We start from the raw sequence: 24214 nt of genomic DNA on the forward strand, positions 1-24214 counted from the left end.
GACTTGGGAGACAGAGGGTAGTTACCCATGTGAATTTTGTTTCGTTCGATAGCTCGACAAAGAGTGATTTTTTAATTTCCCCAATTATCTGTCAACCAAATCTGTCCCCCAAATCGATTTTCTCTTCGAATTAACGTGGTTGCTGTTTGACCACAAGAGAGACTGAAACAAACAGCTTCAAAGAAGTATTATAATTTTGTGAGTGAAACGAACGATCTCCGTTTCGACTTACCATCGTGGGAATTTCGTCGGTGCGAAGGACGACAGAGTCGAATTAAATATTCGTTCGCCATTTTGACATGTTTCGGGTCAAAGAGAATGAAACTGCTTTATGTTATCTAAAACAGAAATAAATGTCCTGTACGAGAGGCGTTCTTAGACATCAAAGAACAGGGAATGATTGTTCTTCTCTTCCTATTTTAAACTAATATCTTTCTCTTCGTTTCTCCATTGAAATCTCGACGTCTAGACTGACGTTAATTAGGGCTAGGACTGTCCGAATGCTACGAGCAAACTTTATAAAATAGAGTTTTTTAAGCACAATGAAATTAAAGAACATGATTTCTATTTCACATTCGAATTGTATTCAAACACAGAAAAATATAATTATCCTCCTCCAGTCCTAGCGTTGACTATAATTTTGATCTTTGTAAAAGCTCGGCGAGTCGAATCATGTAAATAACAAAATTTTTTCAAACGCTGTCAAGATCCTTACGAATTAAATGAGAAATCGAAGAGCCCGCGACGCAGTTGTAAGACGAGACCGGAAACCGTGTCTTACATGCGCGTCCGGTGAAGATCCTTTTTTGTTGAAATCGAACTCCGGATTGTTACTAGAATTAAGTAAATAAACGATCTTTTGTTAAACGAACCGTCGTACGTTCATTGAGTTGCTGCGAAGAGGGGTTGGAGTCAAAAGTACTCGAGTCGAAAGTTAGCTTGGAAAAAAGTCACGTGGTTTATTCGTAATTTATTTATTCGTAACAGATACACTCACGATCACAATTGTATGTACGTTAATGTAATATTATCATACACCTATTTGCGTTACACTTTCTCGGGTTACATGCGCGATATTCTTTTTCTTCATTTTTTCATTAGTTTTTTTTTTTTTTATTTATTAGGTATTTCATTTCGTTTTTTTGCGATTCTGCCATCGAGTCTTGGTTTCCCTCGAGCGGCGGACTCGAAGGTAGACGAGAAACGAAAACGGTTGCGAATCCGCTCGCGCGCGATCGCTGGACGATCAAACGAGTCGTGCACGCGCCTATAAAACGCTTTCGTACCGTTCGCGTGAACAGCTGCCAAGAAAAAAGAGAGCGCGGGAGCAACTTCTACGAGTGCCCTTCGAAGGGGTTACTATTGGGCCAGCTAGTCGAATTCGATGAGCAACGTCTAATCGGATGGCTCGTTGAACCGTCCCGTGCAGCGAATCCCGCGTTCGCGGATCACGTTTGCCAGCGAATTCCTGCGTTCGTGCGAACCTGCCACACAACTCGGAGCTACAAGCGACTCGCTGCATGTGCATTTTGCATTTTGTTCCCCAGGAGAATTGTTTATCCATCGAACGAATTTCTAACACCGTCGCGAGATTCAATTGTCCTAAGGTAGAGGGTTATGTCGGATCGATCGTATAACAGTAATCGTTATCCAACGAAACGGCTGTGTAATGTTCCTCGTGCGAGTGAAAAAATAAACGGTACGCCGTTGCGGGCCCGTCTCGAGAAGCCTAAAAGTAAACGACATCCGAAAGACTCTCTTTCCGCGCGCAAACAACGATTTACGGTAGAAACCTTCCTAAGCGTATTAATTTTGGTCGATAAAAAAAAAAAAGAAGAGTATTCTACTACAATCGAATTACACTTCTCCTATACGAGTCACGCTTAAAACAAATCACTATCGTCGCTACGTTACAATTTCATACGTTTTTTTTTTCTCGTTTTAGGCGTCTAGGTAAAAAAGGGGGACATCAAATCGCGGTTCGATCGACGTCGCGAGAATCGCTAGGAATATAAAAACGCGGCTCCTATCCTCTTCCGGTTCTCTTTCTTCAGCGTTCGCGTCGTCGGTGTTCCTCTGTCCGTTCGAATCCGACTGCTCGTTTCGCGAATGTCCGCTCTTCGTTTTCTGAGGTGGCGGCTCCGACGCGCTCCGTCGCGGCCATCTTGCAACGCGGCGGGGTATGGTACGTCCACGGGAATCGTTTTCGTTTCGTTTCGCGCGCCGTTCCGTTCGTCGAACGCTCCGCGAGATCCCTGAAACGGGCGTTACGCGGATCGATGTGATCTCTCGATCGGACGCGCGACTCGTTGTTTCTCGGCCTACGGAAGCCATTCTCGATAAGTAACGCAGCTATTACGTTGCAGGCACGTTGCTTTGATATTCGGATTCGTAAGTGTACATCACCCAAAACCGGACGAACGGGGGAAACTAGGAATTCGTTTACCGGGCCGACGGATCGAACGGAATTCACGATCGCGTTTCATCCGTAAGCAGTCCGTCGGTTTTGATTCTACTTGCCAACCAACCAGGCGCACAAGCTCCTCGGCCACGACGAGAGCGTGGATCCCGAGTACTCTTGGAGTGAAGATGGGAAAAGAAACGCTGTCGCTCGCTGCGGGGATTCCAAGGGGAACCGGAAGGACATCGATATACATCGTGTCCATCGCGTTTGTTCTTTCGACGCTCGTGTTTCGCGCATCACGCAGCCTCACCGAGTGCAAAATGTTGGAGACGATAAGTATAAACAAACCATTGGATAACCAAGTACCAGCAATAAACGTTCTTACTCGTTAAATACTTATTATATTTTTTTAAAACTCTTACTATAATTATTCAAGATCAAAATTGTACTCCAAGTTCGGAAAGTGTTCGTTTAAATCGTGTCGTGAGCTTAAAATGGTCGAAGACTGGTGGTTTAACCTCTTCAGGGAGGAATTATCTAAAATAAAATAAAATAAGTAATCTTGTTTTTATATTGAAAATAAACTGAAAACTAAATGTGTACTTTTCCAGTGTCTTAGAAAAAATTAAACTTAGATCGTCTAGTATTTTAGCTGCTCGAGACTATCTTTTTTTTTCTGTTTCGTCGCTATCGGTATGAATTCTTCATTTTTGTTGCCGGTAGATCAATTCAGAAGTTCCTTCAACGCGATAACGCAAGATTTGTTATGCATCTCATTGTTAATACGTTTTCAAAAATCATTGGGCTATAACGATACGAGCCTCGAATAACCTTTGCACTCGTTATATTCTAAAAAGACACTATTGAAACTATTGGTATTCATTCAGAACCTTACACGTTCGTCGATGTAAATTTTCGTACTTGATGTTATTCGAGGATCGTTTCGTTGTAGCTCGTTGATTTCGTCATAATGCCCGGTAAATGATATGCAAACAGGGTTCTATACACAAAATGCAGCTAATGTTATCACCTTGGTGAACATTCCGAGTCATGATGTTCACGATACGTTTTCATCGATTCGCCAACAACAAAAATGATAGTGTCTACTATGTCTTCTCTTTTAATCTTTACTTCGTTAATCGACTATTAATTTTTTCTTCCATTAATTTGATATCTCAGTATTTAAAAATTCTTAACTGCATTCGTAGTTAGAGATAATAGTGCTCTGTTCTTTCTTTTCCCTCTCTAATTTAAATACAATTTTCCATTCATGGATCCCAAAGTGAACGTAGATAGTTTCTCATCGCGTTTACGTGGTACAATTAGTAGAACTCGAGAATGTAAAAGATAACCGAGTATAAGCATGTGCTTTGTCACTTATCGTTTTCAATATTTTGCACACACACCGTACAAAAATCATTCATTCTCATCGTCGACTCTCCTTACGGGAGAAAAATGACGCGATCGTTCGTCGTATTTGCTCGATGCCTCGAGAAGACTCGACCCCAAGGATGAAATTGCTTCGAGACCAAGATTTCTATAGAGATTAGTATAAAAACTATAGCTTGTATAAAATCCGCCTTCCAATGGAATGTAAGTCAACTTTACAACCATCAAATGGATAGCAAAAATTAAGAAAAGATCATGGTTGCAAAGTCTTTTATAAACATTGAATAGCAAAGTTTAAATCGTAATGGTCCACAGAGTCCCAATCATCCGTCGATGCTCTTCACCATTTTTCTTCTTTTTTTTCCTCATCACGTTCGGACACATTAGCGATACATCGAAACATCAACAGATAATGCTCGTTATTGATCAAATAATCGGTTTTACAATGCTCTACTGTTAGAGTGTTCTGTACATTTTGATCTGATCCCTCAAACTTACGAACCTCGATATTTAAAGTTTACTAAAAGTACGTACATTACTCCTTCTTACAGCGATATATCACATCTCTTAGGAAAAAGATCGCTCCAACATCCTCGTTACTAATTAAACATCCGACGATAATCACACGTCGAAGCGTTCGGTATATTATATACTGTTTCTATACTCTTACGAGTATCGACGTTTACAATTCACGAAGTACACGCGTCATCATCTTAATCGCGATACATCGGTAAACGTCTATCGACCGATCGCTCCAACGTTCACGTTATACCGATTACACAATTATCAGACCATTGGAGTGCTCTTTAAATATTTCACCACCGTTTACATCTCCGATTATCCCCGTTTAGAATTTACACAATATATATATAACTATATATATATATATATACTGTAAGTACTTGTATAGTAATATATTAAATCATTACTTTTCTTCGTAATGCTAACGCTCGTTCCAACAGATCACTCCAACACTCTCAGAAACATATTAAATAAACATTTCTAACAGACGGATACGATCACCAGCCTTGTCTGCGAACTTCCAAACGATCTCGGTAAACAATTTCATCCCCAAAGTGTCTCTCGTCGCTCGATACCGCGCTCGCGTCGTTTCCCTAGCTGTAAGAGAACCTCGAGGCACCGTGCTCGAGCATAAGCTGCTGCGTCGAGTGACCGTCTAACGACGTTGCAGTTAAATGCTCGTTCGACGTGCCTCGAGGGTCCAAGTACCGATCGCGAAACAACCCCTGAAACGCGGAAACGTGGACGGTGGTTTCTTCGTCCATCGAACGTCGGCTTCGGGACCCTTGGAACCGCCAAGAAAAATTTTACTAATAGGAACCGTGGGTCGCGTGCGTGTGAATTCGTGCTAAATCCGTGCGCGAGTGCGTGTGTACGCGGGTGCCATCGTTCGAACTGTAGAAGAAAGAGGAATCGTTAAAACGAGCTACTTTTGCGCTATGTCAGAAGCGGGTGCGTCGTTTTCTCGACAAGCTCGAGCTACAATCTACCAAAACGATATTTGCTTCGTCTTTATCTTACTTATCAGCATCTTTCGGCGAGAACCGCCTTGAACGACGGCGGTTTCGCTCGAACTCGAAATCGGGTCCGACGTAACCGATACTCGCGATCCGCTCGACGATCGTCTCGTCTCTGACCCTTCTCTGGTCGTAAACGAAACGATGCACGGGGGATTCGTTTCGAGCGGACCTCGAGCAGCCGGCTCGCCACACCCAGGAATTAAGATTAACTAACGACTACGTAGAAGTGAAAACGTCGAGCCTAACGATCACAGCTATTGTACGATACTATGAGTGCTTAACTGTCGCGCAGAAACGAATAATTCAGTGATGTGTACGTAAACGGTACAGAATCGATTATCAAAAAGACCTTACGAGCAAATTTGTCGCGAGGAAGCTAATCGGTGCGTGTCTCTCGGTTACGCTCATCTCGCTGAACGCGATTATTTTTTTCGACACAGATGGAAAATAATGTGTTAGGTGATGTGTGTGTGATGTATGTGTGTACGCATATACTTATAAAATTCATCCTACGAAGATTCTGCCTCGCACCGGTTCGTCGACGGGGCTCGAAAGATCGCGAAATCTTTCGTCGGTAAGCTTTCTCGTCGCGCTTCGAGGCGAACACGTCTAACGAGCGGCCACGCGATCCTGCGATTCGCGTCCGCCATCTTGGAGCGAAGTTTCAGCGCGCAGGACAACGGGGGTTCGAGGACGATCTGCGTCGACTACGAGGCCCCCGAAACGAAATCGTCAGAAAAGAAATAAATGGTCGACCGAGAGACGGGGCTCTCGTTTCTTTTTTTTTTAAATAAAAAGACTCCCCCTAACGTGTTCGAAGATATGTGTCTCGAGGATTGCACAACACGGTTACGAGATACTTCGTTTTACAAAATCTTAGCTGCACCTTAGGACCTATGTATGATATCCTTTTTGTTTCGTACGTGAATATTGAACGCCTTTCGTACAACGGTATACACGCGTATATGTATATAATTATATATATTATATATCACATATATAATATATACTCTGCATACACAAAGCATCCGTGGTTCTTGTTACCGCCATTACTTTTACTTTTTCTATATATGTTTGCTGGTTTCTTTTGTAAAACTTACTCTACTATATGATTTTTTTCATCTTCTTCGTTATCTTTTTTTCACACAGTGCAAATATAATAATAATAATAATATTTAATAATAATTAATAATTAATAATCGATAGCTTCGAATCACGGAACATGGAAGTTCCGCTCCCGTGTCCGAAATTAAAGTGAAAAAACACCTGTCTCCCTCTCTTTGTCGTTCATGTACGCGGTCTGTCGAATTAACACGAAGAAATAGTCATCCGACGATGTTGTTAATAATTATATTCGGGGATCGCGCGTTTCTCTTTCGCTGCCGCTCTTTCTCTCTTTACCTTTCTCTCTCTCACTTTCTCTCACTTCTCGCACTCTCGCATGCTCTCGCGTGGACCAAAAAAAAAAGAAAAAAAAAATATATATATATATATATGAAGAAGGAATACAAATGTCGTTACACGTCACAGCTAACCACAGCATTCGGCAATTATGTTTCACTCGTTATTTTTTTTCCTTTTTCTTTTGTTAAAAATTATTTATATCACAATGAAACGCCAGCGCATCCTTCTGATCGTCTGATCGCTTGTTTTGTGTCGCCCGAAACCGAGCGCGCCATTACCTTGGACCTTCGTTCTCCTGCTCGCCGACATTAAGGATGCGTCTACAGGCTCCGGCAGGTTTTGGCCTTGATCCGAGGGTTTCCGGATGGTCGCGACGACGTCGTTAATAAGCTGGGGATCCGCATCGCTCGAACGAGCCGCGCACCGCAAAGGCAGAGCGCGGCTCGTCCTTTGGACGCGGATCCCTGGATTTACAGGGCTTCTAATCAGGCAAGAATCAAAGGGTTCTCCTTCTGACCGCAGGATTACTGTTGCTGCTGCTGCTGACTGCTCGCAAACAGATCCGCGCTATTGCTCACCGCCTTCACGCGCACCTGATAGAACTTGGTGCCGCGTGGCACGTTGTACCGGTTCTCCGACTGAAAAGATAAACGATCGATCACAAATATGTCGCTATGAATATGAGGAACCTCCATTTGTAGACTGTATCCTTTTGGAAAACACTCGATTGCATCATCGATCGGCTGATCGGTTAGAGATACTCTGGAATATCTTTGGTAATTATTATATTTAAAAAAAGGACACAGTCTGCGTGGAGAAGCTTTCGACAACATGGACTCGAAACCTGACGCGAATCTTACCCTCCTAGCATGACAGAACTCCTTGTCGACAACCTTCGCGATGGTCTGAATACTTTTCGGTGTCCCGTCGGGATTCAAGCCCAGGTCCAGTTCAGCAAAGCAGTCCGAGGTGAGGAAATAGAAGGTCGACGACTCCTGATACAGCGTGTAGTTGCCGTGTATCGGATCCCAGAACACGAACACGATGTCGCCCGGGTTGCAGCTGACCGCCGTGATGCGACCCTCCGCCGCCAGCTTCGACGCTAGTTTCTTCATCTTCTTTTGGCCGCGCGAGAAGAAGCAAGTCTTGCAGCTACAGGGCCGATTGGGCTCCGGGCTGAGCGACTCGTCCCTCCACGGGACCACGGCGACGGAAGCGTTCATTTCTTTCTCGCGACTGACCGAGGAGATCAACGACTTGGGAGCAGCGAAATTCTTCCTGGGCCTTTCCGTGAACAGCTCGATCTCCGAACGGAGTTTCTCCGATTTCAGAGCCTCCACCTTCGCCTCCGACGACTCCTTGCTCTCACGAAGCAACTGCAACTCTGCGTTCAACCTCTTGTTGTCATTCTCGAGGATCTCGAGCTTCTTGAACAGGCTACTAGCATCGTTGCTCTTCTCCAGCCGAACTTTCTTCGACTCCGACACCTCGATCTCCTCCTTCTTAGGCTCCAGATTCTTCAACCCTTCGTCCTGGCTGCTCTGACTGATTTCTAATCCCTCGTCGCTGGACTCCTGGTACAATCCAGGCTCGGTCGAGATGTTCTTCATGTTCTCGAATCCGGTCAACCGCCTCACCATGTTCTTGTAACGTTTGCATTCTTCGGCGAGCGCGACCTCTCTCATTTTGTACATCTCCACCTCGCGGTCCTTCTCGACGACCACCTGTCTGGCCAACTGCAACTCGAGATCCAGCTTCACGACGCAATCTGATCTTTCTTTGTCCATGGTCGAATGCATCGCGACGGGATGCTCCAGTTTGAGGTCCTCGTTCGTCTGGGACAGCAACTGGCTGGCCAGCTCGATGGCATTCTGTCTCTGAAAAACAGGAACAACGTCAGTCTGAGCCTGTCCCTCTTTTTCAAAAGGATGAAACAACACAATTTTTTCATCATCGAATTTAACAATTTTCATTCCATCCTTCGGAAAAAGAAGACTGACGCCCCCCCAGTATAAACTAATATGCTTACTTCGATCTTCTCGAGTCTGGAGTCGGTGGAGCTGGTCTCCATGGTGGACGCAGCCATCGGCTTCAACCGGTTCTTGAGGGTCTCCAGCTCAGCCTTGTATTCCATCTCCAGCTTGTTGGTGACCTCCTTGACGATTCTGTCCTGGTCGCTGCGAGCCGTGTCCAAACTCTCCTCGAGCTCTTCGATCCGTTTCTGGCACTGAATGACGGACTTGTTCAGAGACACGATCTCCACGAAATTCTCGTCGTTCGCCTTGTCGACCGCGGCCTGTTTCTCGCCACGCGCCTCTTCCAGCACGTCCTCCAGCTGACGATGCAAACGCGTCTGGAAGTTCCTCATCTCTGCTTGCTCCGCCTCCAGTTTCTGACGCATGGTGGCGATCAGACGCTCGTGGTCAGCCAGCTCTGTCTCCTTCTCCAGCAGGCTACGCTTCAACGTGCAGATCTCCTCCTCCCGGCCCTGTATCAGTTTCTTCATGTCGGACATCTCGAGCTCGTGGTCCACCGTGAGCTCCTGTTCGCGTTCACGAAGACGACGATCGCACTCGCGCGAGTACAACGACAAGGCCTCGTGTACGCGTTGGGTCATCTCCGACAGATCGTTCTTGTCCTCGCCGGATCGATCTCTCAGAACAGCGAGTTCCTGGCGGATCGAGGTCAGCGCCTCGCAGACGACAGCTTTCATCGTCTTCAGAATGGAACGGAGCCTCTCGACTTCCTCGCAAGTGTTGTCAAGATTCTCCTGAAACGCCGATCGTCACAGAGATCGTGATAAGTACTGGTGAACGAAACCACCCCCCCCCTCATCTGAGCTATATGTCTACTATTTATGATCGGTGATAAGTTGTTTCGGGTCTGACGAGAAAGAATCTGATATTAGGAGCGTGGGAGAAATCTGATCAAGGTACCCAAAAAAATGTCCAATGTTAATGATATAATGTCGTGTTTGTGGTTTGCATCGACACGTGAACAGTCAAGTCCGGGTGGTGAACAATCTCATTCGATAGTCGGTATATATATATATATATATTCTGAAAAAGCGTACACGTCAACGAGTGTCACGAGAGATATACTTTGTCGGGTTCGAGGGGAATTCAGGAAACGAGTGCGACGGCAGCTATCCTGTAAACAAAAATTAAAACGGACGCACTCACAGACGGCGTACGAGCGGGTAAAATGCGGCTACAAATAAACAGACACCCAAGCACTATTTGAAAAAACACAGCAGGCACAACGGGACAACGACCGTAGACGGCAGGCAAGAGATACATACCGGGCGTCTCGGGATTTACTTGCATTGTGTCAGCGCTAATAGCTTTTGGGTAGCGAATGTAAAGACAATGACAACGAAAGTACCTAGAAATCACAGAGAAGGGAGAGATAAACGGAGATAAATCGCGGCAAGCGACGCGTAAACGTTGGGCAACCGTAGAGGGACGACTCGATGGCTAGCTATAAGGGTAGGTCTAGCGTAGGTCTAATTAGGACCAGAGAACTCTTGTGTTCGTAGCAGTCAGGCTATTTAATACTGTGCGTCCGCGAGAAGATGGAAAGTGAAACGAATGTTGGATCCCCCACTCTAGCTACCGAATCACTCCCCTTGTCCCCTGTACCACCCCGTTAGCCAACTTCTCGCGGTTGCATAGTAGTATTCTACTCTGTTTCAGTTTTGTTGGTGTCCTTTGGAATCGAGTCGAGCCATCGAGTCGTCTCTCCGTGGTACGAGGGATGCAGGAGAATGAAAGTGTGATACCGCAGGTAACCGATAGGCGATAGAATACGAATCAACGTAGGGGTGGGGGGAAGTAGATCGAGAAGGTAAGCAAACAGTGTGTAGACCATCGAGAGGACATCAACGGTAGTGGAACGTTTACGGCTACGACTACGAGGTCTGTTAGCGAGCTGTAAGTCGTCCAGTACCTGGAGAAGGGAAACGATAGCCTGATGTTGGCCGTCGACGGGATGCTCGCTGAGACTGCTCGGCAGAGACTCGTCCATGTAATACTCAGTACCCATGAAGTCGGTAGCGCCTACTCCGACGGAGGGGCTGCTACCGCCACTGCTGGACTGGTGGCGTTGTTGCTGCTGGCCGTCGCACATCACAGGTCGTGTCAAGGAGGAAGGATTCGGACTTAGGGATATCGGTTCCTCGGGCATCGAGGTGGATGGCAGGTCGCAATATTTGGGAAGACCGTTCGTGCCGCGGTGAAGCAAACAGCTCGACTCGCCGTTCTCGGCGCACTCGGTGAGCGGACTCAGCTGAGCCGGACGCTCGCTGATGGACAAACTGGGGAAATGGAAGGATCCGGGCTCGCTAGAGGAGGATGACCGGTTCGTCAGGTCCGCGACTTTCGAATTTAGCGAGGACACGTTAGTTGAGGTCGAGGAAGCAGGGGACACGCTTCGCGAGGCACCAACCTCCATTTGCTTCTGGCGCATTTCTTTCGTGCCGTCGAACGACTCTGGTTTCGAGTCCGTGGCGGCCTGGCCGATCTTCTCGAACTCTTCCGTGTCCGTCTCCGACTCGAAACCACCCCTAAAGTCACAGAGCACGCGTTTAATCGCCGAGACAACTATTCGCGTATTGGCTCAAAAGGAATATAATAAGATGCTCTCGTGGCAAGCCCTTGGAAGAATTAATTTTTAATGCATAATCAAATTTTAAAATAAAAGCCTCCCCTTTGGTGACGACAAGCTACTGATATAATGATTCATCGCCTTTCCAAATTCGCGACATAGTTAATAGTAATGGCTAGACTAGGGATCTTTATGCAAATACAATAGAATTAATGAAATGGGAGCTTTGTATTAGGTTCACTCAACCCCTAAATATAATAATTCGTATCTTATTTATTTCTTATATTTTCACATATTAAATGCATTTTCTAGCTCCCTGAGAATTAAAATTTCCCATAAATGTTAATGGCAAATCAATGACATGACTTTACTAGCATGCCAAAAATGTCACGTTGCTTAAGACAATTTCAAAGATTGTGTTTATAATACGAACGACTCTATTTCTAAAGAACACCTGCTGAGAATATTTTGGCAACACGCGATCGATTTAGAAACAGATTCAGACCCTAGAAGTTGTTTCACTGTCACGTAACTCCTACGTTTCTGTTCGTCACGTGCAAATGTTACAGTCTTGCTGCCATTTACCCCCAACAGATGTTCTGAACGGAGTTAAAATTACCTCGCCAAGGCAAGAGATCAAATTTGTATTGAGAATGATTGGGGTGCTTCTAAACCGTCCTAATAAACCTTGGGGTGCTTCTAAAACTTACCACTCTTAACACGTTGATTGTTAGACCAAACCCCTTAAATTGACCACGAAAACGAAACTTTGTCTTTGGAGACTTGGAAACTACCCACAATATGTCATAGATCTTTTTTTTAACATCTAATCTTGAGAATGAATTTCTTTAACGAGAAGAAAAGTTCTGAATCTATGCTTTAATGAGTAACGAGCTATTCCACTCAAAGAGTATCGCAGTATATTCCTTCCACGCATTACACCAGATAAAAACATAGAAACGTCTCGTAGAAGCGAGACTACGTTTCCACTAAGCTTGATAGTACCTGTCGGACGACATTGGACCTCTTGTTCGTCCCTGTTCCTTGGCAGCTGCGTCAACGCGCATGGAAGTACTATCTTTCTCCTTGTTTCCATCTGTGCTGGCCTCGGTGAGGCTCTTGGACAAAAAGAACTGCGTGATGCTGTTCAAATCCGGAGACGAGACGGTGAGCGCCAAATCGGGCAGCTGGGATTTCAGGGACTCCATGTCGTCCGTCGTCAACTGGAACAGAGAAACACAAATCGCGTGAACGGGTTTCCCGAGGGACTCTCTGTTCTCCGACAGAACCGAGCGTACCTTTGGCAATCCACCGTCGAAAACGGACGGTGCTTGGGTCGCGAAAGGTGGCGGCGTGTCCTCGAGGCCGGGGAACAGCGAGTTCAAGAAGTGTCCGTCGAATTTGCTCTGGAACTCCCTTCGACGGGCGAGCTCCTCGCTGTGAACGGTGAGCAGTTGGCAGGCCAGGTTGCTCGCCCAAACGAGGAAAGCCTGGGAGAAGGTGCGCCTTCGCACGACCTCCGCCACCGCGTTCATGTACATCTGCGGCGCGAGATGGATCTGCTGGAGCACCTCGAGGTGCCTTCTCAGACGCTTCAGACTTTCGTGGTACATGACGAGCTTCCCGTTTATCTCCATCATCTTGTTCTCCACGTACATTATCCACTTCAGCCGATGGTAGATGTTCACGGATAGCTCCTCCTTCGCCTTGGTGCACCTGCGACGTATGTCGCGCAGCTGATTGTGATTCTGCAGCATCACGATCAGCTGGTGTCTGTGGGACGTGCAGAGATCGGGCAGCACGCTCGCGTCCCCCAAGTTGTTCGCTCGACTTTGATTCTTGTGGAAACTCTGGGCCAACTCCCCCTGCTCGTGAACGAGCTTCTTGGTCTGCACCATCAGTTGCTCCAGCGCGAACAACCGTTCACCGAGGCCCTTGATCTCCTTCATGTCCTGCTTGTTCGCGTGATCTATCGTCGCGTTCACCTCGACCTTCAGTGCCTCCATCATCTTCTCGTCGAACTGCTCCAGACCCCGTGAACACTGCTCCGCCACCTGCTCCAGGCTGCTCTGATTGTCCTTCGCCGAGATCCATCGAAGCAAGCTCAGAACCTCCTCCCTGCCCTCCGAATCCTTCTCGGATTGACTCGGTTGGTCGTCCGGGCTCAAGAGGCCCTCCGCTTGAGCGCGTAACGCTGGCAGGATCGGAATCTTCGCGAGCATGCCCAGATCAGCGTTGAAACTTGAACGAAAGGACACGCGAATGTTAAAATGGCACAGTTTCACGAGGATAATCAAACTATTTTGTGGGGTCCTGTTAGACGCTGAGATATTGGGAGTTGGTCGATCGTCCCTCTGGTGGCAAGTACCGGAGGCGATGGGACCCCACAATTCTAAGTTAATCGCTAGGTTACTGTGTTATTACATACAATTTGTAAAAGCTTTGTTCCACTATTACCATAATTGTACTGGCTTCCTTAGAAATTATATTCAACGTCGAGTTATACGTATGATCTATAGAATTCATTGGAAAAGCGACAATGTACGGAATGAGTAATCGACCGAAACGCTATTTAATTGCATTCTTTATTCGAACGTTAAACAGATCGTACTTTGTATAAAGTACCGCCGAGGCTGAACCTCGATACCAACCAGCAATTATGCAAATAGTACGATATCGTTAACTCTAATTAGACCTGGCGACTAATTTTACTTTCAATTGTACTTCGACGGATAGTAAATTTTCGCCTTCGTTACGAATTCGAATCTATTTACTATAATAAATTTGCAACAAAAATATATGTAAATCCAAAATCGCGACTAGGCTTATTTATTATCGCGAATTTTGTGTAGAAGAAACCGATGTAAATAAAATTCTACGAACGACGAGGCGTTGAACTGGTAAATTAAATTTTGTTTAATCGTAAGAGCGCCAGTCGACGACCACGTAAAATGGCGCCTGAAGGCACGCGACCCTCCTTGCCTCTGTTGTCTTCGCGCGGCGTCGGTGGGCGGAATTGCCCCCAACCGACTCCATAAAATATTCCGTCGTCTGGGAAAGCGGGAGTGGATCGAAGAGACCGACGATCAGGGAAGATTGATGGGAACTCGAGTACGTACTTCTCGAGCAGCTCCAGGTGCTGCTGTCTCTCCGAAAGGTAGGCGGCGAAGCTCTGTTGGAGAAGATCGGCCCGCGACTGGAACATCTGCGTGATGTCCTCCAGATTCGCCACCACGGCGGCCCAGCCCTGTTGCTGGAGGTGTTGATCGTGCACCAGCCTCTCGCAGATCCTGGTTTGCTCCCGTGCCAACGCGCAACACTGCTGGGCCAATTGAGCTCGGGCAACGAGGGTCTGGTAAGTGGCTGGCATCGCCAGCGACGCATCGATTTGACTCTGCAGATCGACGTCTGTCGAGCAAAATTTCAACAGTAATACTAACGGTGATAAGGCCAACCATATCCATTATATCCTATTACGCTGATCATTACTTTGATCAAGTTGGATGATTCAACCGGATTATCGATAATACTAATATTAATAGGACATTTGCATATTTCGAATTCTTTGAAACAATGTTTTTATGTCCCCCCCAAAGTGACCGCGAGTGGCGAACCTCGACCTCGTTGGGTTGGCGAACCTATGAATCTTCGTTTCTGCTCTCGATCCGAATAGAAAAATCTATGCGACTCCATCATCGATCGAATGGTCTCGGCAGTTCGCGACAGGTACGTATATAATTGATCGACGAGAGGTTCGCCAACGTAATCTTGGCACGCGATGAAAAGCCAAGGTCGCGTCGTGGCTCGCGCGCCGTTTCAGTGCCCTTACGTCAGAGTCTGGATCCGAGGATCGTCCGCGGTGCGCGTTACGCCGTCCAGGCTTCCTGGTTGGGCGACAATTGCCTCCGGCGAATGAAACCAGCGCGAAACGCGTTCTTCGCGAAACGCGACCGGTGCTCGGTGTCGCTTTAAGCCGCGTTCTCGCGCGTGCGGCACGCAATTATCAACCGTTTCGACAAATTGGAGCAGACACGTTGCAGGGAAACGAACTTTCAGAAGAAACTTCAATATTTTCGATTCGATACAGTTATTTCTAGGAGGAGGAATCTCGAGAAGTTGGAGCAGGGGTTGTCGAAACAAAATGGCGGAACCACTCGATCCCTTGAATTTTGTATTCCTTGACAAACGTAGAATTGCAACTTAATATCTTCTGTTTTAAATAATTTCTAAGAGGAGGATGGGATTCTCAAGTACTCGAAGTCTTGAGAAATTGGAGCAGGGGTTGTCGAAACAAAACAACAGGACGACACGATTCCTTGACTTTTGTATTCTTTGACAAACGTAGAATTGCAACTTTAATATCTTCTCTTCTAAATAATTTCTAAGGAGAGGGTGGGATTCTGAAATACTCGAAGTCTTGAGAAATTGGAGCAGGGGTTGTCGAAACAAAATGGCGGAACCACTCGATCCCTTAAATGTTGTATTCTTTGATAAACGTAGAATTGTAACTTTAATATCTTCTGTTTTAAATAATTTCTAAGGGGAAGGGTGGGATTCTCAAATACTCGAAATCTTGAATAATTGGAGCAGGGGTTGTCGAAACAAAATGGGGACCGACTCAACGTCTTAAATTGTGTACACTTTGACAAATTTTGAGTCGCAGCTTTAATATTTTTTCTAAACGTAGTAATAGTTAAATTCTATTTTGGAGTAATTCGTAAAAGAAGATGGAGGATAGACAAAGTGTACGAAAATGCAGCAGTGGATAATTCAAAAGGTCAGGCTGGAAACCTCAAAAGATTGCAAGTCTATGCCCCCATCCCTGGGCTAGGATTATTGACTTTGCTCGGATACCTGAAGAACGAAAATTTCATGGGTAGGGTAGCCGAGATAGCCGAGTACACGATATCCCTGATATATGATACGAGCCTAGTAGACCGGCTAATGCTCAGCTCTTTTTCCCTGTTCGCTCGAGGCTGGGCTTAACTCCCACGCTTTGCTTCAACATTTAAAAATGTTATTCAAATTTTATAAACGATAATATCTACTGTGGGATCGGGAAGATAATGACTCCGCTCTGTTCCGTTCCGCACAATTTTATTGTTGCTGTCGTACAACGACGTGACTCGTGGTGCGGGTTACGCTCGACTCTCTGGTACGATCATCGCCACCGTACCAAGAGGCCTTCAAAAACAAAAGACGGTCAGAGACGACGACAACGGCTTTTCGGCTCACGCGGCTCTGGTCGTCTCGTGTGCAACCATCGTCTCGTGTGCAACCATACATTGTAGCGGCTTCGAACGGCTAAGGCGTATGTGGTGCCTTGGCCGCCACACTACCCCCCTGCCAGTAATTGGCACAATTACGAAAAATTGACCGACTACATTACCACTACCATTTACTCTATTATATAAAATACGTTATCCTAACTAAGATTTACATTACAGTATTTGAACAGAGTTGAAAAAAAAAGGAATTTACATGGAGTTTAATATATAATACGTAATGCCTAAAAATACATGAAAGTACATAAAAGTGATGGATACAAATAAATGGTATATGATACTTATTATAATAATGCGCAAGCCTTAAGTACTACCGCGTAATTTGATATCGCTCGGGAAAACGTACGCGTCTACCTGAACGCGTAACACGTTGCTGTATAACCGGCGCATTGTCAGGTACGTTTGTTTGTGTGACCGGCTGATTTTCTATGCTCACGGGATCCGGTCTGTTTTCTGCTAGCATATAAGCAGGCTTTAGCCTTTCAATTGATATATTTATTTCCTTACCTCTAATGTTTATTGTAAATGTTTTTTCGCCTCGGCGCACTACGGCGTATGGACCTTCATAAGCGGGTTGTAAAATAGTTTTGGCTGAATCTGTTCGGATGAAAACATGTGTTGAACTGCTAAGATCTTTGAAAACGAATGTACGATTAACGGAATGGCGTGATGCATTAGAGGGACTCAATTTAGAAAAATGGTTGCGTAGTCTATTAGTAAAATCGGAAGCATTTTCTGTGCCTTCCGCTGAATGCGAAGACAAGAACTCTCCCGGTAATCTTAATGGCTCGCCATAAACTAATTCCGCTGAGGTAGCGCCGAGGTCTTCTTTCCAGGCGGAACGAATACCGAGTAGAACCGTCGGAAGTATTTCTGTCCACCTGTCGGATCCGTGGCACCTTATAGCCGACTTGAGCTGTCGGTGAAAACGCTCTACCATCCCATTGGCCGCTGGGTGATACGCCGTTGTGCGAAGGCGTGTGGATCCAATTAAATTGTTCAGCGCAAAAAATAATTTGGATTCGAACTGCCTACCCTGGTCGGTGGTAATCCGTACGGGAGCACCAAACCGCGCTACCCAACCGTCATAAAAGGTTCGAGCTACGGTTTGGGCCTCCTGATCGACCATGGGGAAGGCTTCCGGCCACCGCGTATATCTGTCTACACAGGTCAGACAATACCTGAAACCTTCGGACACCGGTAAAATTACTATGTCTAAATGAATGTGTTCGAATCGCGCAGAAGGTTTAACAAATGTAGCCAATGGTGCAGTCACATGACGGGAAATTTTTGATCTTTGGCACGGTATACAGCAACGTGTCCACGTGCGAACATCTCTTTTAATCGACGGCCAAACATAACGTTGCGTTATGAGCTTGATCGTCGCGTTAATACCTGGATGTGATAATACATGTAACATATTAAAAACTGCACGTCGGAAAGGAGGGGTGACATAAGGTCTTACATTCTTAGTCGAAATATCGCAAAAAATTTCGGAAGACGTGCCAGGCAACGAGACTTTGCGTAATTGCAGGCTAGATTCGCTATTCAACAACCGCTGCAACTCCTCATCCTGGGCTTGCGATTTTGCCAATTCTTCGAAATTAATCGAGTGGTTAACCGTTTCCACTCTGGACAGTGCATCGGCAACGACGTTGTCTTTACCGGAAATATGTTGAATATCTGTAGAGAATTGCGCAATGTAATCTAGGTATCGGAATTGTCGAGGAGAGCATTTATCTAATTTCTGTTTGAAAGCGAAAGTTATGGGTTTATGGTCTGTAAAAATCGTGAAATGTCTGCCTTCGAGCATATGTTTGAAATGTTTTATTGCTAAATAGATAGAAAGTAGTTCCCGGTCGTAAGCTGAATACTTCTTTTCGGCAGATCCTAATTTCTTAGAAAAGAATGCTAATGGTTGTCGTTCGTTGCCGACGCACTGATGTAAAACAGCTCCTACGGTGTAATCAGAAGCATCGCAGGTAACCGACAATGGAGCGTTGACCGCAGGATGAGAAAGCAGGGTTGCGTTTGCTAAACTATTTTTGGTATTTTCAAAAGCCTGACGCGCTTCCGAAGTCCAGGCTATCGAGGTCTTGCCCTTTAAATTGCCGGCTAGAAGGTCGTTCAAGGGTGCTTGAAAGCGAGCGGCATCTGGGATAAAACGGCGGTAAAAATTAAGCATTCCCAAGTACTGCCTCAAATCCTTCGCGTTTTTCGGAAGGGGAAATGACTTTATGGCTTGTACCTTGCCGGGCAAAGGTTGAGTGCCGCTTTCATTTACCCGATAGCCTAGAAATTTAACTTCTTCCTGTCCGAACGTGCATTTATTCGGATTAACAACAATGCCATAATCTTTTAATCGTTTAAATAATAATTCTAAATGGCGCAGGTGATCGGCTTGGGATTCTGAGGCGACCAAAATGTCGTCTATATACGCGTAACAAAAATCGAAACCGCGTAAAATTTCGTCGATAAAGCGCTGAAATGTTTGCGCGGCATTTCGTAACCCGAACGACATGTACGGGAATTCAAAAAGCCCGAACGGCGTTGTAATGGCCGTTTTTCCGACGTCTTCCGACGCAACCGGAATCTGATTATAAGCTCGGACGAGATCTATTGTGGAAAATACCTTTTTGCCACTCAGTTGTTGCGCAAAATCCTCAATGTGACGCACGGGGTATCGGTCGGGAATTGTCCGTGCGTTTAACGCTCTATAGTCACCGCAAGGCCTCCAAGCTTCTTCGCCCTTCTTCGGAACCATATGAAGGGGTGCTGACCACGCGCTCTTCGAAGGACAAGCGATGCCCATCTTCACCATCGCGTCGAACTCCTTCTGGGCAGCCCTGAGCCGGTCCGGTGCAAGCCGCCGCGGCTTGCTGGAAACGGGTGGTCCAGGGGTTGTCTCGATGTAATGCACCGTTTGGTGCGTAGTCCTCATCGGGGTGCCGCTAGGCCGTGTAAGTTCCGGCATCTGCATCAGGAGCTGGTGGTAAACGGTAGTCCCTGCTACTGTCTTCACCGACGGCGTCTCATCCTCGGCTCGTGTTCCGCGGACCGTTAACGACGTTGTCCGATCGACGAGGCGACGATTGCGGATGTCCACCATAAGATCGAAGTGATCGAGAAAGTCTACCCCGATTATGGGTTTTGTAACATCCGCAACCACGAATCGCCACACGAAATCCCGTCGTAGGCCGAGGTGCAGGTTTAACGACACTGTCCCGTAGGTGTTAATTACACTCCCATTCGCCGCCGCCAGCTGGTACTCCGATCTTTCTCGCAATCCGCCTAGCAGGCGGCGCGGAAAAACGCACAAATCGGCCCCGGTATCCACTAAAAATTCCGTCTTCGAGCTGTTGTCTAAGATGAAGAGGCGGCGTGATGCTGGATTTGTGTCGCTGGCCGCCATCAACGACTCCCCAGGTCGTTTCCCTGATCCGTGGCGTTCCAATTGCACGGTGCAACGCACCTCTGCGCGGCCGGACCGAACCGCCAATGGTACCAGCATTTCCCTTGATGGTCCATTTGTCCTCCCGCGGGCCGCTCTCGCGATCGCGATAGAGATCGTCTGCGGTAGCGCGAGTTTGGATGATTTCGGTGGGTCCACCTGCGACGGGAAGATTGCCCCTGGTCCACCAAGGATTCACGGATGGCAGAAATTTCCTGCCTCAAGGAAAGAGCCAATTGTGACATCTTAATGTTTAACATGGCCTCGATGCTCGGGCCTGGCGGGGGTATTTGGCAGGATGCAGACACGCCCGTAATCGCGGCCTCCGTGACGTGTACCCGCGGTGTCATCGTATCCGCAACAGCGTCTGCCAACTCTGCCACCTTATCCAGCGGGGTGTCCCGCTGCGTGGCTAAAATCACCTGCATATTAGCAGGTAGTCGGCCCATCCAAAGCGTCCGCAATACACCGTCCGAAAAAGCCGTACCGGCCAATCCGCGCAGGTGACGAAGAAATTGAGACGGTTTTCTGTCCCCGATTTCCTCGTGTTCCAATAACCGCCGCGTTTTCTGTTCCTGCGACGCACTAAGCCGGCGAATGAACTCATTTTTTAGCGTCGTGTACGGATCCGCGGCCGGGGGATTCATGATAATGTCTCTTACTTCCGCGGCGTGTCGCGCACTTAACGCGCCGAGAATGTACCCGAATTTCGTGGTCTCCGACGTTACATTGGATACCTCAAAACTTCTCTCTACCATTGAAAACCACATCTCCGGGTCTCCCGGACAAAACTCGGGTATCCGTACAGCGACGCGATCAACTGCCAACGGCACACCCGCGGATGTCCCTGCGTTAACGTTAGGGTCAGTCATTTTACCAGTCTTAGTCACAAAAAAAAAATAGTTTCACCGCACACACACACCGCGCTTACTATTTGTCAGACCGTGTCCTTTTCTTATGTCCTTAACACTATACACTTATTTCTCTACACTAACTAATATTGTCCGTATACAAAAAATGTCCAAATTTTCTTAAAAAAAACTTTACTTGCGCGGCGAGATCACGTCGGGGTCACCAATGTGGGATCGGGAAGATAATGACTCCGCTCTGTTCCGTTCCGCACAATTTTATTGTTGCTGTCGTACAACGACGTGACTCGTGGTGCGGGTTACGCTCGACTCTCTGGTACGATCATCGCCACCGTACCAAGAGGCCTTCAAAAACAAAAGACGGTCAGAGACGACGACAACGGCTTTTCGGCTCACGCGGCTCTGGTCGTCTCGTGTGCAACCATCGTCTCGTGTGCAACCATACATTGTAGCGGCTTCGAACGGCTAAGGCGTATGTGGTGCCTTGGCCGCCACACTACTAAAAGTTTTGTCTTCCCGTTGATAAATGAATAATAATGATACGGTGATTGCTTTCTCGATGAAAAATCTATGTACATATACGAAAAGTGTGTTTTTCTCGATTTACTTAACACGAGATTCACGGAAGTCGTCAATTTGACGGATGTCTGATTCCAGAACGCGTAAATATTATTTTTTAACAACTTACGTTGAATTTGATTGATGCAATGGCAAGAATACATATTCCAATTAAAAGAAAAATCGTATTTTAAGGTAATTGTCAACATGAAACGTATCAATAAATATACGTGTGACCAATACCCGTAAATCTAGCGTTAAAATATAACTGTAATCGAGCGAATGTGAACCGACTAACTGGAAAAGGTCCACTTCTCACCGTGTCTCGCGATATTTAATAAATTTAATCTGTCAATTTATTAGTGCTGTCACGTAGAAACGAAAACGTCGAAACCGGATGATATACATTCGTGATACATCAGAATATATTAACATTCTTTAATAGATAAGCTAGATACTCCGAAAATAAACCACAACTTTTTCTCCTTCTTTTTTTTAATAGCATTTAAAGTCACATCGAGTGCAAGGTTATTAGTGACTATGCGATAAAATAAGAAACAGTACGCGACAAATTACAGTATTTAACATCGTTTTCATGTACCGTTAACCGTTCCGGAAGCTTTCACAAGCTGATGTAATCAGTTTACCAATATTATCTTTGATATTGTCTACTTTTTGGGAACCACGGTACAACCTCGATTATTGCAGATACATTTAGCCCCGATTTCATGCAACGTAGCCCGACGCAATTTATATCACCACATCCAGCTTCTTGCTTAACGCATAGATAAATCATAAACTAATTACAGTAAATTCATTTACTCATAAATTTCATTATGAGAAAATCGACTAAATTTCTATTAATCGAAACCAGAGGTGAAAATTTTATTCACGGTGAAATATGCATTTCATAATTCAAAGAGTAACGGATAAACGAGTGTTTATTTTTAATTAGTCAGGCGAAATTGTTATTTAAGAATCATGAAATATATGTGTAAGCGGCCTAAATAGTTAAAAACGACTATAATACGAGTATCAAGGAGTTAATAAAAAATATCATAGACGATTTAATTCATCTTCCTGGACTGACGAGTTAAGTGTATTCCACGACTCTCGTTGCACGCGTGGGGACGTGGCTTTACGAGTAGAACGAAGTAGTATCGTGTTCGACGGATAACTACATCATCGCGACGCTCTGCGTCTCTTGGTGTCGCCTTACTTGGGGCTTGCTGATGCGCATCATTACGATCCGAGAAGATTGCTGGTTTCAAAATGGTCTCGTGGAAAATATCTTTGCACCACCGTGGTCTAAAACTAAAAATATTTGTGCTTTTCCAAATTAAGATCACCGTTTGCAGTGGAAATAATAGTTAACACGTTTTCTGAACACTGTATATTCGTAATATCCCCTAATATAATGTGGTAGCAAACATATAAAATTATAAAATATAGGTAATAAAAATATGGTAGCAGTGGGACTTTGTTGCATAGAATTACTCATGGAATCAAACGGGGGTAGTTTCTGCAATAATCGAGGTTCTATTGTACGTTATTAAACAAAGATTGAATCGAGTCTTTAAATTCCAATGAATTCAAAGAAAGCAAAAACTACTATCTGGGTAGGGTAAAAGGAATATTTTTAAAATTACATTAAACTAATTCATCGTTCCGGTTCGAAGATAAGAAATGGTAATATGCTGGTTTCTGAGCCTCCAAAAAATAGTCGATGATACTTTTCTAAGTTGTGATTACGATTTCTGAATATTTAATGCCACGATGAGGGATGTATTTGGAGAAATCGGTGACTATGCTCGGAATAGAATCGATTATCCGTTCAAGGACACCTTTACCCACTCTGAATCGTACTGGATATGACTCTCACTTTTACGCCATGCCAGTTTTCCCTCTCCATTTCAAAGTCTATTGGCTCTCGCTGGGCCGAGAGACGAGGCGAAGGGAGGAAATTAGTCAAACATAAGGGGGATGATGGCCTCCGGTGGCCTTGAACGCTCAATTAATTTTGTCTCGAAGAGTGTTATAATTGCTAGGGATCGATGAAATTTCTTTTTACGAAAAATACTTAAACATTTATTTAAATTGTCTAAATAATAAAAATAATTTTTAATGAAATATTGACTCCACGACGTCCACCATTGCCGAATATTTAAAGTTGGAAAGGATCCGCGTATGTCCCGGATAGAGTTGTTCGACAAACGCAAGATCGAACGATCCGATTTACAGAGATTGAGTCTTCGAATTCAACGAATTCAAAGTGCCATTCGCGATCGAGTCCCCGGCTGAATCGCATTACCGGCGAGGAATAAGATTACCCTAAAACGGGAAAAATTAATGAAAGATTCAGGCGCTCGTTCGAGAGGGCCAATCGTCGTTCGCGTTTCGAGCCCCGGACTCGACCGAAATTCGACGGAGAAAAGTACCCCGAACGGTGAACGAAAAGGGTGGCGAAAGACAACGGATGGAAAGGGTAAATCGAGGCTAAAGTGTAGGTTGCACAACTGTTGGACGATGTATCGATTTTGTGCGACGCTGGTCCGAACGATGTTTCCTTTTTCTCGCGCGGAAGTCGTTCGTTCCGGCATTCGTCGCGTCGGAAAACGGCGAAAGAAAATCCATTCGCGCGCTAACGAGGGAAAGACCCGACTTGCTCGATTTTAATCTACTTTCGCAGCCAGATTGGGTGCCATAAC

General features: G+C 45.6%; 1 protein-coding gene across 3 annotated transcripts in view; it reads right to left on the reverse strand.

Annotated features, from left to right (window-relative positions):
- Nucleotides 1-958: 958 nt before the first annotated feature.
- The window catches only part of LOC122404704 (RB1-inducible coiled-coil protein 1), a 67168-nt gene continuing 43912 nt past the window's right edge, over nt 959-24214 (reverse strand). For 2 of the 3 annotated variants that reach the window (XM_043408901.1, XM_043408900.1), the window contains 7 exons: nt 14463-14751; nt 12642-13584; nt 12349-12566; nt 10687-11302; nt 8768-9508; nt 7599-8615; nt 959-7376 (listed from right to left, as the gene is read on the reverse strand). In XM_043408901.1, the coding sequence (XP_043264836.1) occupies nt 7263-7376; nt 7599-8615; nt 8768-9508; nt 10687-11302; nt 12349-12566; nt 12642-13584; nt 14463-14751 (3938 nt within the window). In that variant the 3' untranslated portion in view covers nt 959-7262. The remainder of the gene's footprint in view (nt 7377-7598; nt 8616-8767; nt 9509-10686; nt 11303-12348; nt 12567-12641; nt 13585-14462; nt 14752-24214) is intronic. The other variant, XM_043408902.1, reaches the window with a different exon arrangement.

The sequence above is a fragment of the Colletes gigas genome, unplaced genomic scaffold (genome assembly GCF_013123115.1).
Source record: "Colletes gigas isolate AHSC1104 unplaced genomic scaffold, ASM1312311v1 Colletes_gigas_Sc00003, whole genome shotgun sequence".
NCBI lineage: Eukaryota > Metazoa > Arthropoda > Insecta > Hymenoptera > Colletidae > Colletes > Colletes gigas.